Source organism: Diceros bicornis, unplaced genomic scaffold (assembly GCF_020826845.1).
Source record: "Diceros bicornis minor isolate mBicDic1 unplaced genomic scaffold, mDicBic1.mat.cur scaffold_67_ctg1, whole genome shotgun sequence".
NCBI classification, from domain to species: Eukaryota; Metazoa; Chordata; class Mammalia; order Perissodactyla; family Rhinocerotidae; genus Diceros; species Diceros bicornis.
In genome coordinates this window covers 2261494-2274701 of record NW_026691553.1, presented here as the reverse complement: position 1 = coordinate 2274701, position 13208 = coordinate 2261494, and the positions used below count along the sequence as shown (strand labels likewise).

At 43.7% G+C, this 13208-nt stretch overlaps 1 protein-coding gene across 4 annotated transcripts in view; it reads left to right on the top strand.

Moving 5' to 3' along the window:
- Positions 1 to 6232, top strand: part of LOC131403342 (zinc finger protein 77-like) — a 41832-nt gene extending 35600 nt beyond the window's left edge. For 3 of the 4 annotated variants that reach the window (XM_058537603.1, XM_058537605.1, XM_058537602.1), the window contains exons 2-4: positions 1455 to 1581; positions 2617 to 2797; positions 3216 to 6232. In XM_058537603.1, coding sequence (XP_058393586.1) covers positions 1455 to 1581; positions 2617 to 2797; positions 3216 to 5787 — 2880 coding nt within the window. In that variant the 3' untranslated portion in view covers positions 5788 to 6232. Of the gene's footprint in view, positions 1 to 1109; positions 1582 to 2616; positions 2798 to 3215 lie in introns of all 4 variants that reach the window. The other variant, XM_058537604.1, reaches the window with a different exon arrangement.
- The last annotated feature ends 6976 nt before the right edge of the window (positions 6233 to 13208 follow it).

Sequence of the window (13208 nt, the reverse complement as noted above, 5' to 3'; positions counted from 1 at the left end):
CTTCTTTTTTCAAGAGTACATTCTCCCTTGTATTTTATCCCTATCTTCCATAGCCCGACGATAAGCAGTCAATAAACATTAACCTCGCCGTGCCAGAAAAGAAACATTATCTCTTTTTTCCTACTGTCCGCAAAGTTTTGGTCACATCCAATGATTCATATCTTGCAGACGAACATCCCAAGATTCACATAATCCTGACCTGTGAGCCCACTCCCCAGCCAGAGTGCAAAAGGGAGGGTCCTCCCATCCTGGAATTTCTTCCACCTTGGCTTCAGTTACCTTTCGTTTGAATAGGAAAGGCATCTCCTTAATCGAATCCTGCTCACAGCGCCAATTATGTTATGAGAGGTTCGGGGATTCGATCGGAGACGTAAAAGACACTTTCCACTCCAAACAAATGGACTGAAGGTATATTTTATTATATAGAGGATAGTAAAGGTGACAGTCTGCAAACAGATCTAAATAGGTCAAATATTAAGAGGGGAAAAACATCAGCCCGACTGGAAAGGGAAAACACCCACATCGGCTGAAGAGAAATGACACAAATCAACCAGAAAGAGAAACACCAGGTTGACGGAAAAGAGAACACATCAAATCAATTACTTCATATCAAATCAATTACTTCACATCAAATCAGTTACTCACAACATCCACGCCCCACTGCCAGGAGAGCCCTGTCAATCGACGCGGCTGGGCAAGGATCACACGTCCTGGGCAAGGTGTCCCTTCCACAGGTGGAACTCTCACCGGGTCTCAGTTTCCAGCAGTTTTTATACCATCAGTAATTTTCAGAGTAAGCGATTAGTGTTCCCATGCACAAAATGGTTATCAGTGGCGTACGTGCACTGAGCCCCCTGGCTAACGTCCCAGCCCAGTAGTTGTGTACGTGCATTGTTCTCTTTGGTTATCGTCTTAGCCCGGCACAGATGGCCAGTCCATCCCGTGCTACGACGCTCCAAGAGCCTTGAAATGTTACAACTTGCAACTCCCTCCGTGAGAGAAGGGCCAGTTCCCACCACGCAGAAAGCAGCTTTTATATTTCTTTTTGTGCTGGTGGCTGTAGGTCAATGGAGCGGCCAAACATGGCTATACTCATGTCAAGACACAAGGATATAACTTTTGAGTAATCCAACTGTCAATTCCCATGTTATCTGAAAGATGACTTCATTTTTCAGTCGTTGTCTTAACCTAGAACCTGCTCTATCTCAGGAAAGCTGATTCTTAGAATCATGCATGTATAAGTCTGTGTCAATTCTTGTGGTCACACTTTGCTTCAAATTCCAAGGACTTACCATCACTGCATATACTGCATTTGATTTCTCTCTTCGTTGTCATTTCCCACGAGAGTGTGAGATCAGGGGTCCTGGGAATTGAGTCCAGGTCCCTGACTCATCCTCCCACACACACTGCTGAAGCCGGGGCCTGACTGAAACGGAGTATGTGGGCTGTTTCAGGACTCGGTGGTCTTTGAAGATGTGGCTGTGGACTTCACCCCGGAGGAGTGGGCTTTGCTGGATGCTCCTCAGAGGAAGCTCTACAGAGATGTGATGCTGGAGACCTGCAGGAACCTGGCCTCAGTGGGTGAGGACGGCTTCATGCCTTCACTTACTCTTTTATAGAAAAAGTATTTCTTAGGATTGTTCATTCTTATTGGAGTTGAGAAATGGGAATACGTTGAAAAAGAAAGAGACACTGTGCAAGCCTCATGGAACCATCTCGAGTCAAATAGCTTTTCCATGGAAACAAAGTTTGAGGTATTAAACAGATTTTTATTTCTGTTGAACAAAAGTCTCTCTCATTTTATAAGTGTGAGCTTCATCTCCAGTGTCACTTTGGGATAGAGCAGCTTTATGGTTTCCACTCTTGTGACAGACTGTGGTTAATACACAGTTGACATGGTAATTTTGCTACAATTAACTCCACACTTATCCATCATCACTGGTCTTGAAGACAAAATATGGTGCAATCTCATGGAATGTTTGTTCCCCTCCATCCTCCCTCATGGTGAGCTCTTCTCCATGAGCCATCAGCAACTGCACACTGTCAGTCTCCCCTGGCAGCTCAGGCTCAGGCCGTGGAGAAAGTCTCCATGTAGGGCCTCTGTGCCTGTGAACACCAGGAGAGCAACCACCCTCGGGAGGAACAGGTTCTGGATGAGGGAATGATGTTGGGATGTGTCCATTAGAGACGTGACACAGTCCCTGTTTGAGAGGGTGACGTGTCATTTACCTGCTTCCCTGTTGACTTTTCATCCATCCTCGCTCCCTGGGCAAGACATTCTGTATCTCCTCTTATAAAGGGAGCATTTTGGGGTGTGCCTTTTGCCCAATTCCTTTCTCCTTTGCTTTTCTAATAATATTTATCCCAACATGACTCTCCATCTCTTTTGAAGTATTTTTTTGTGAACAGGGCTCCAATTTGACTCATTTCCCTACTCTTGCCGAAGTCCCATATAGCTGAGGTTCTGCAAGTTTTTCTTTGCTCACATATCCATTCTTCCTTATAAAAGTAAATTGTTGGATCAGTATTTTAAAGAAATCCACACGTTGTCAATTTTTTCTTTTTATCCCACCATTTGTTTCCCAAGAAATTAAATTATGCTACCAATTCTTGCAGATTGTTACACTCAAGTCAAAACCAGCAGATCAAGTCCTCAGCGGGGTATTTTGGAGAATAATATATTCAGTAAAGAGAACATAGTAACATTCACAAGAAGTGGTTCCTGGTCTGCTTTTGGAGAAAACCGTAAGTTTGAGAACGTTGGAGGTGTGCACCAAACCCAGGAGAGGCGTATGAGGTGAGTGGCATTCCCACAGTAGGAAGGGGGGGGGGTCTCAGCAGAGTTTTATACTCTCTTGAAATTAAAGAAAAAATAGAAACTATTCAAACAGTTGTGGCCTCAGAGGACTTTCACAAGACAAGCTTTTGATAAGTGTGATGTACGTATTGAGCATCTGACAGAATTCATTTGTAAACAATGATCAGGAAAGCCCATATGTAGTAAACACTGAAAATTATGGTATATTTGATCCCTCAGCCGGAGCATTAAGCTTGTTCCACTTTGTAAGAATGAAGAAAGTGAAGAAAACAGACCCACTCTTGGAAAATGGCAAACATGCAGTCAGAATAGTCATGGATGACCATTAAAAAATCTTTAATGAAGAAATTACTTATGATCAATCTCTAACGAATGGTGTGTTTACTATTTTGAGCAGCAGTCATTTGGTGGAGACTCTCAGTGAAAAGAATGAAGGTGGTCACTGTGGCGAAACCCTGGACCAGATTACAAATCTTCCTGTGCATGAGAGGTGTCTGACTGGAGTGAAACCTGATGAATGCACGAAGTGTGGAAAAGCCTTCGTGGGTTGTTCTCTTCCGAAGAATCCACAAGGATCTCACACTGGACACAAACCTTATCCATGTGAGGAATGTGGGCAGCCTTGCGGTTGTGTCTCATGCCTGAGCCCTCACGTGGAAGCAGACGTTTTAGAGAAACCCTGTAAAAGACCTCAGTATACTGAGAGAGCATCTAGGAGAAATGTGAAGAGTCTTGGTAGTAAAAAGTGTTTTGAGTGTAAAAAATGTGGAAAAACTTTCACTTGCCCCTTGTCCTTACAGGAACATGAGAGACGTCTCCATGGAGAGAAGACCCATATGTGTACATTATGTGGGAAATCCTTCATATGCCGTTCCCACCTTACACGACACGTGAGAACACACTCAGGAGCGAAATCCAGTGAATGTAAGGAATGTGGGAAAGTCTTCAGTTGTTACTCTTCCCTCCAGGGACACATGAGAACGCACACTGGAGAGAAACCCTATGAGTGTAAGCATCCTGACAAAGCTTTCAGTTATCGCAAATCTTTGCAAGAACACAAAAGAGCGCACACTAGAGAGAAACCTCATGTCTGTGAGCGATGTGGGAAAGCCTTCAGTTGTCCCAGTAGCTTTAAAAGACACATTAAATCACACAGTGGAGAAAAGGCCTATGAATGTACAGAGTGTGGGAAAGCTTTCCATTTTTGCTCATCTCTTCGAATACCTGTCAGAACACGCAGTGAAGAGAAACCTTATGAATGTAAGGAGTGTGGGAAAGTCTTCAGTAGTTCCTCTTCCCTCCGAGAACAAGAGAGAACGCACAATGGGGAGAGACTGTGTGAGTGTCAGCACTGTGGGAAAGTCTTCACCACTCACTCCTCACTTCAAGGACATATGAGGATACACACTGGGGAGAAGCCCTATGAATGTCAGCACTGTGGGAAAGCCTTCCCCTATCGCTCCTCTCTTCGAGGACATGTGAGGATACACACTGGGGAGAAGCCCTATGAATGTCAGCACTGTGGGAAAGCCTTCACCTATCACTCCTCCCTTCGAGGACATGTGAGGATACACACTGGGGAGAAGCCTTATGAATGTCGGCACTGTGGGAAAGCTTTCACCTATCACTCCTCCCTTTGGGTACATGTGAAGAAACACAGTGGGAAGAGACCCTATGAATGTCAGCACTGTGGGAAAGCCTTCACCACTCACTCCTCGCTTCGAGGACATATGAGGATACACAGTGGGGAGAAGCCCTATGAATGTCAGCACTGTGGGAAATCCTTCAACACTCACTCCTCGCTTCGAGGACATATGAGGATACACACTGGGGAGAAGCCCTATGAATGTCAGCACTGTGGGAAAGGCTTCACCACTCACTTCTCGCTTCGAGGACATATGAGTATACACACTGGGGAGAAGCCCTATGAATGTCAGCACTGTGGGAAAGCCTTCATCTCTCGCTCCTCCTTTCAAGCACATATGAGGAAACACACTGGGGAGAAGCCCTATGAATGTCAGCACTGTGGGAAAGCCTTGACTACTCATTTCTCGCTTCGAGGACATATGAGTATACACACTGGGGAGAAGCCCTATGAATGTCAGCAGTGTGGGAAAGCCTTCATCTCTCGCTCCTCCTTTCAAGGACATGTGAGGAAACACACTCATGAGAAGCCCTATGAATGTCAGCACTGTGGGAAAGGCTTCACCACTCACTTCTCGCTTCGAGGACATATGAGTATGCACACTGGGGAGAAGCCCTATGAATGTCAGCACTGTGGGAAAGCCTTCATTTCTCGCTCCTCCTTTCAAGGACATGTGAGGAAACACACTGGGGAGAAGCCCTATGAATGTCGGCACTGTGGGAAGGCCTTCATCTATCATTTCTCACTTAAAGTACACATGAGGATACATACTGGGGAGAAGCCCTATGAATGTCGGCACTGTGGGAAAGCGTTCACCTGTTACTCCTCCTTTCGTGTACATATGAGGAAACACAGTGGGCAGAGACCCTATAAATGTCAGCACTGTGGGAAAGCCTTCATCACTCACTGCTCCCTTCGAGTACACATGAGGATACACAGTGGCGAGAAGCCGTATAAATGTCAGTACTGTGGGAAAGCCTTCCCCTATCAGTCCTCCCTTCAAGGACATGTGAGGATACACACTGGGGAGAAGCCCTATGAATGTCAACACTGTGGGAAAGCCTTCCGCTGTGACTCCTCCCTTCGACGACATGTGATAATTCACACTGGGGAGAGACCCTATGAATGTAAGCAGTGTGGGAAAGCCTTCAGATATCCCACAGACCTTCAGGTGCATGTGAGAACACACACAAGGGAGAGACCCTATGAATGTCAGCACTGTGGGAAAACCTTCAGTCGTCACTGCTCTCTTCACCTACATGCCAGAACCCACAGTGGAGAGAGACCCTATGACTGTCAGCTGTGTGGAAAAGTTATCAGATAGCCTCCACACTTTCAATGTCATCTGGGAACTCACAGTGGGCAGAGACCATATTAATGTCAGTACTGTGAGAAAGTGTACACGTATTTTGCATCACTGTATAAAGACACGTTGGAGAGTAAAATCTGCATCCAAGGACAGAGAAATCTCTATTCTTAACACCTTGTTGTAAATGCAAGCAAACACACTAGAAAGATAGTTTTTGATAGCAAGATTGTGGGAAAACTTTCAGGTGTAGCACTTCACTTATTTTGTTTATGAAAACTCAGGTCAGGACAAATCTTTCAATGGTTATAAATGTGGTTTTGCCTTTGTAAGTGTTTCCTTAGTCTGGAGTTTAAGTTTCTTAGACGTGTCTCATCCTTAGTTTGGATCCCTATTGCATTGATTTCTAGTTCATGTTGGTGATATGAACACTGAAAATAATAAATATCTTTTTATTTCTCAACATCTGTACTGCATAGATTTTGTTTTCTTGGACTTTAAATAGTTGAACAGTTGTATAACCTTTGTGTAATTTACATTATGACTTTTTTTGGACTCTGTGGTGATAAGTGGTTTTTGTTTTTTCATGTTCAATTTGATATAATTCTAGATGAACATTTTTTTTATTCTTACTTTCCGTTATGTTCTTATGTGACCATGATCTGATACCTGTATTGTTGAAATTTCTCCTTGAGTCCACTGGTGCAGACACTAGAATTTTCTGACTCAATATCTACTCTTTGTATTCTTTCTCATTGAAAGATGTCGATTCCACATTTGTTTGTGTTACTGGATACCACATTTGTCTTTCTCATGGAAATTAGTAATTGTGGAAAGATCTTGGAAGAGGACAGTCCTATCTGATTATATTCATAATTTGATCTGTGGTTATCGTCCTTGATCTTGGCTGGAAGTGCACATGATGCATTGGGTTCAGAAGAAAGTTGTACCATGAAGGTAAGAGCGGGTGTCCAGAAGTTTCTACTGAATTGTGCTGTCAGCTTGGGTGAGGGGGGAAACCATGTATCCCAGAATCCTTCTGTTTGTGGTTCTGAGGTAAAGTTCATCAGCAGAAGAAGGTGCGTGAGGTTTGGAAAGAAGAAGAGAGGAAGCCATGACTCTCACATCTTCTGTCCTGTCAGGGGACAGGAGTGCATGGGAACCTGGTGGGCCTGTGTCACAGCACTTTTGTTTTTTTGGTTTTTATTATTTTATTTATTTGTTTTTTTCCCACAAAGCCCCAGTAGATAGTTGTATGTCACAGATGCACATCTTTCCAGTTGCTGTATGTGGGACGCGGCCTCAGCATGGCCAGAGAAGCAGTGCGTAGGTGCGCGCCCAGGATCCGAACCCAGGCCACCAGCAGCGGAGCGTGCACACTCAACCGCTAAGCCACGGGGCCGGCCCACACAGCAGTTTTCTGACTTCTGGCTCTGCCCGTCTGGGACAGCCCCAACCAAACCCCATGTTTGATGTGAGTTTCCTCTCAGGCAGCAGATTCCACAGACTCTCCCACACGCTCCCCCATTGTGGGCCCTCTTTGGTTTTCAGGTTCACACAGTTCTGTGCATTTTCCTGCAGCTCTGTGGTGTCCCTCGGGCCACTTATTCAGGCTGTCACTCGGTGATCTTCTCATCCTGGGCCCCCTCCATCTCCAAGGCTTTTCCTAATCACATGCTCTGTAGGGAGCATCTTGTTCTCTAGTAGTGGACCTGTTTCCTGTCCCCACCCTGATAGGTTCAACACCAAAGCCAATAATGGAGGGAACTTCCTTCCTCGTTGCACTATTAAGAGCTTGCAGTGACCCTGCATTTCTAGTTTCTGGATACTTCTGTGATTGAAACCACGTGAACGTATTTGTCAGTATGTGTGACTTTTCTCTTACTGCTGACTGCTCTCTGAATGATAAATGCAGTATATTTAATACTTTACGTTTTTATGTGTGATTACTCAGTGTTTACATCTTTCATATTTTTATGTCATTCAAAATAATGTATATTTTTTTGTCAAAGATGGTTCTTTACATTGTTTGCTTGAGAGCTCATTATCCGTATTTTCAAATCTGTTGCATGTTTACAAGTGATATTCTGTTGTATGTTTTATTTGCTGAGAAGATAGGTTAAAATATCCCATTCTATAACATTATTTTTGTAATTATATCAATTTTTCTATATATATTCTGGGATAATAGTACTAAATATATGTACCCTTTGACATTCTTTTTTTTGGTGTTTTTCTTAATTTTCTCTGCAGCTGTCAACTACTTTCATTAAAATAATTTCTTCATTCCTAATACTGAAAACCTAAATATTGCTAATGTCAGTCATCTCCAGCCTGAGATCACCAGGAGTCATGCTTCTGCAGATCAACAGTGTGGGAGGCAGGACAAGATATACATCTTCCCTAGTTGTCTGTGAACAAGTAGAACTGTTCTTGGTGAGGGGAGTACTTAGTCATGGTGGGAGTGAGAGGAGCCAGAGGTCCAGTTTATGGACATAACTGCCTTGAGTAAACTTTATTAATTTCTGGAAATGATGCTTCTAAATGTTCTTCTCCACATAGCTCTTAGTGGTATTATGAAAAATAGATACCAGAATAGACATCTTCTCTGTCTTGTTGGCAGTAATTGTGCTGAGTATCCACCCACAGGCCATTTCTCCCTATGACCCGTGGTAACAGATTGTTTCAGCTCCTGCTCAGGGAGGCCCCTTGTGTTATTTCCACTGATGACAAATGGACCGTGCTTTTTCTCTTCATTCTCACCACTTACAGTTCTGTTGCTCTGCCCCCGATGACACAGGTTAGTTTCTCCCTGTGTGTTAGATGGCCTCCAGGGATGCTTCTCTGGCCCTTGGCATGGTGGACATCTTGTAGTTTGGGTGGACCTAGCTGGGGCTTCATGTCTCAAGAGGTTGTGTAAGGTGACTGGTCGCCCAAGGGCTTGAGAGAGGAAATGGCCAGTAAAGAGATCTGTACAGCCTTTCCAGAGAGGGTGCCTGTAACTCAGCGATTCCAGCCACTGTCAGGATTGACTTTCCTCTCCAGTGTCATCAACTCACTAGGGGATAGGCAGTCATGTACAGCCACATGAAGTCTTAGGAAAACAGTTATCTTACCCAAATCCTATAGAGACAGAGTCACTGCAGCCTAAGAACAGTGGACACTTGTGGAGCGCCAAGGTACCAGGTGCATCTGAGCAGGTGGGGAGCAGAAAACATGAGGAACCCATAGGCAAGTGCCTGCAGGGCCTACGTTAGTGTGGAGAACTCTGTTTCAAGCCTAGAGGGTGTGACTATGAGGGATGCTCAGCATTTAGCACAGATGATGACTGTGGAATCTGAGAAAGAAAGGCCAGGTTTTAGTCATGATCCTCAGTTGGTTTCTTGCTGGCTTGGTGATCTCTGGCAAATCACCTACCTTCATAGTCTCAGTTAACTCATCCAAGGAGATAATAAAAGTATCTGCCTTATAGAGTTTGATGAGGAGGAACTAGATTTATATATGCTAAGAGTCTCTTTATGGGAAATATTTAAAACAGTGCCTAATACATTGTTAGAAATATGTCACAGTTTACCTAGTAAATGAGAATGGCTAAGACAGCCTCAGACACCTGGAAGCTGGCCTTACAGTCACTGCTGGGCTATGGCTTCCTCTCGTCGACCAGAAGCAATTTCACTTGCTGTGTCATCAGATGAGGTGAATCCTTAACTGCAGTGGGTCAAGACAAAAGGAAGACCATGTTATGTCCACAAAAGGGGTAAAACTTATGACCCTATTTGACCAACTGTTTTAAACACTTTTTCAGAAATATTTTTAGAGAAACTTCCCCAAAACAGATTCTAAGTGATGTCTTTTTTAACGTGGAATATTCGAAAAGATCTGCTAAACTAATTAGGCTTATTTGATATGTTATATTACATAGGAAGTTGTCAAATAAGAAATAACATTTAGTCTTCTTTTTGTTGTATTTGCTTAGGTATATAAATATTCTTTAAATTCTGTGAAATTTCTCAGAATCCACGTCCTGATGTAACATTATCAGTCATGACTCTAGTTAGTATCTTAAGATGTTGTATGTCACAGAAATAAGTAAATTTCTTTGTCAATTGCATTATAATGCACCATTTTTAAGGACTTTGTCATTGATAGTTACTCTGATGCTTTTGCAAAAATGCTTCATAGAAAGGAAAGTAATAAAACTAAACTGGGTCTCTCATCAGAGTCGAGGCTCACACTAGAACTGAGCCTGAGCAGCAGGAGAATGCCCGGGCTGACGTTCATGCAAAGGCAGTGACAACAGCATCTATGAAGATTGTGAGACATGTGGACGAAGTCCATTCTGCCTCTGCAAATAGCCCCTCGTTGCCAGACTTTTGCCATCCTGACGTCCTTGTAACGTGGCAGCCGTCTTCTCCTGAATCAGGGAAGTTAAGATGGGTGGACAATGGCTGTAAATTAAATGACAGTTGGGGCCATGGGAGATTCAAGACGGCCGCCTGGCTCTTCCTGGCTCCCTGGGAAACTGCATTTTTCAGTTTTTCATCCCTTCACCCACCATAGTGCATTAAAGAAAACTATTCCTGTCCCTAGAGGCCTCAGACATCCTCCCGCTGAACATTTCAGCCCCTGCAGCTGGATTCTATTGAACTGACACTGAATACGGGTTATCAACCTGTTCTTGTTATTGGATGTGTGTTCTCCAGATGGGGTGAAGCCTTCTCCTGCCTCAAGACTGATACCCTCACAGTGGCAAAGAAACTGTGAGAAAGTGTATTTCCCACATGGGGTATAGTTTCCACAGTTTGTAGTGATCGAGGCACCCACTTCACTGGGTAAATTACACGAGCCTAACAAAAACGTTGGAAAGTTGGAATTATCACTGTCCTTGTCATCCTCAATTATCAGGCAAAGTTGAGAAAACCGATGGAAAAACTGGAATCAAGCAGAACAAGTTTAATTCCATGAGACTGCAGGAACTGAGGGATGCTATATCGTTTGTTTTTCAGATTTAAAGTAATCTTTTCTCTTTGGTAAGATACATTTGTGAACAATCATAAACCATTTATTTTTTCTCTCTACTTATCTCTCCGAAATTGAGAAACTCTCACCTATATAAAAAAAATCAGGGCCGGCCCCATGGCTTAGTGGTTAAGTGCGCGCGCTCCACTGCTGGCGGCCCGGGTTCGGATCCCAGGCGCGCACTGACGCACCACTTCTCTGGCCATGCTGAGGCCGCGTCCCACATACAGCAACTAGAAGGCTCTGCAACTATGACATACAACTATCTACTGGGGCTTTGGGGGAAAAAAAAAATAAATAAATAAATAAAAATTAAAAAAAAAATCAGGCCAAATTTTAATAGAAAGAAATTAGTTTTACTCTGCCTATCGTTGGTTAAAAAAAAAACACATTGGATTAATTACAGAGACAAGAATTATGTTTGTACCTTTGCAGATCTTAAATTCTAGTCCTGTTACTGGTCTTCGAGGTTTTGTGATATTCCTGTAGGCTGGACTCCCTGGCCTAAGGTATTGCCCCTGGTCCTGCCGGCTGTTCGCATTGCCCCATTTGGAAAACATAAACTCACCCCACATGAGGTAATCACCAGCAGACCGGTGTCTATTGGAACACAACCTTCTGATCCCCTGTTGTCTTATATGACCAGCTCCTGTGAGTCTCTAATGTCTTATACTCAAGGTTGTCATCAACAGGTTAAAGCAGCTCTCCCAGATTCCAATTTAAAAGGTCCTGTTGGTCAGAGTCTAGAGGCTGGTGACTGGGTGTTCTGGAAGCATCATCAGAGGAAGACAGCCCTCGAGCCCCGTGGAAAGGACCCTATGAAGTGCCCCTTACCACTGACTCTGCTGCAGAACTAGAAGGCACTGAACCTCGGAGACACATCTCACAGCTAAGGAAGCTCCACCTGATATCTGGTCCTGCACAGATGTTGAAGCCTCCCAGTCACATTGCCCAGGATGAGAAGCAGCCGACCCTCTGACACTGACAGGCTTCCCAAGATTCAGGACCAGGCCAGTGTGTACACACACAACCCTCCATCCTCATAACTGCTCCTCTCATAACACACCTCCTCTGTCACACTGATCAATTCATTGACCCTCCTGATGATAATTCAGCACTTTTGCTGAGGAAGACCCACTTAGTTAGCTGGTGGTCTCAGCAAATCACTCAACTTTCCTTATGATTGTTATTGGAGTTTTGCTATGTGTCCTTGTATCTAAACTTCTCATGGTAGTGCTCAGATTTGTTCCAGCCCTTCTGCAGACACCAAGGTTTGGGTGACTCAGCATACTGAAATGACGGATAGGGCTTATTTACCTGAACATTCAGGGAACTGGATGAGATTCCCGGGTGAGGAAACCAGGAGTTATTTCCCAGCCACCTGCTTGTTGCTGAAATGTTCCTAACCTTTATGGCACTGACTCCTTGGTATAACCATCAGAAAAAAATAATTTCTGCCTCCTGTTGGACATGAGCTTCTGGAACTGGTGCATCCCAGTGATGAATAAATAAAAAGCAATGGGATATATTGGAGTATATGAGGAAGCCATTTGGTTTAAACCTAATTTGGCCTCGCCTTGTATTCCAAAAGGGCCTAATGTGGCCTGTTGCGCATGCATTGTATATCTGCTTTAAACATTGACAATGTCTTAAGGCAAGAATGATGCCCTTAAAGATACGGATGTAGCTTCTCCCTATCGGCATTTCTTTGAGGATGAGGATCTCTTCCTAGAAACTAAGCATTAATTACCTTGTGATCACTGATCTGCTGTGCCAACTGATCTCATGACTATTGTAAATGGGTCATTCTTATCACATGTGATGTATGCTCTTTTTTTCCAAGAAGATATATAAACACTGTAGCCCCTGGGCTATAGTCCTCAGACCTTGCTCATAAAAAACTCACCCCAAATTTTGACTTAAAGATTGATTAAGGATTATTTACATCAACACCAGCAATGTGGGACTAAACAAATCTATGTTTCATCAGGAAACTTTCTGGAAAAGTTCTCCATGAAAAGGGTTAAATGTGAAATAAAACGGGGTATCTTATCTCAAAGTGCTTTAAAATGGAGCTGGGAAGCCATTAAGGAACGAGTGTTATGCACATCCTCATCAGGCAGAACATAAACTTTGAACTGAGTCAAGTCAGAAATACTCCAAGAACTCTGCAGGAACCTGGATCTCCTCACAGTGGCGGGCTATTGCCTCCCTCGAGCTTGCCTTAGCCATTAAGATGAGCCAAGACCAGCTTTCTGCTGTTAACCCCAATTAATAGTCTTTGTAAGGCAAACTTTCCTCTTTTGCCTTTAAAAGCCCCTGCCTCTTCCTAGCAACCATTTGGGTTGCTACCTCAATCTGTTGTCGACGTAAATAATCTGTAATCAATCTATAAATCAAAATTGGGGTAAGTTTATTAT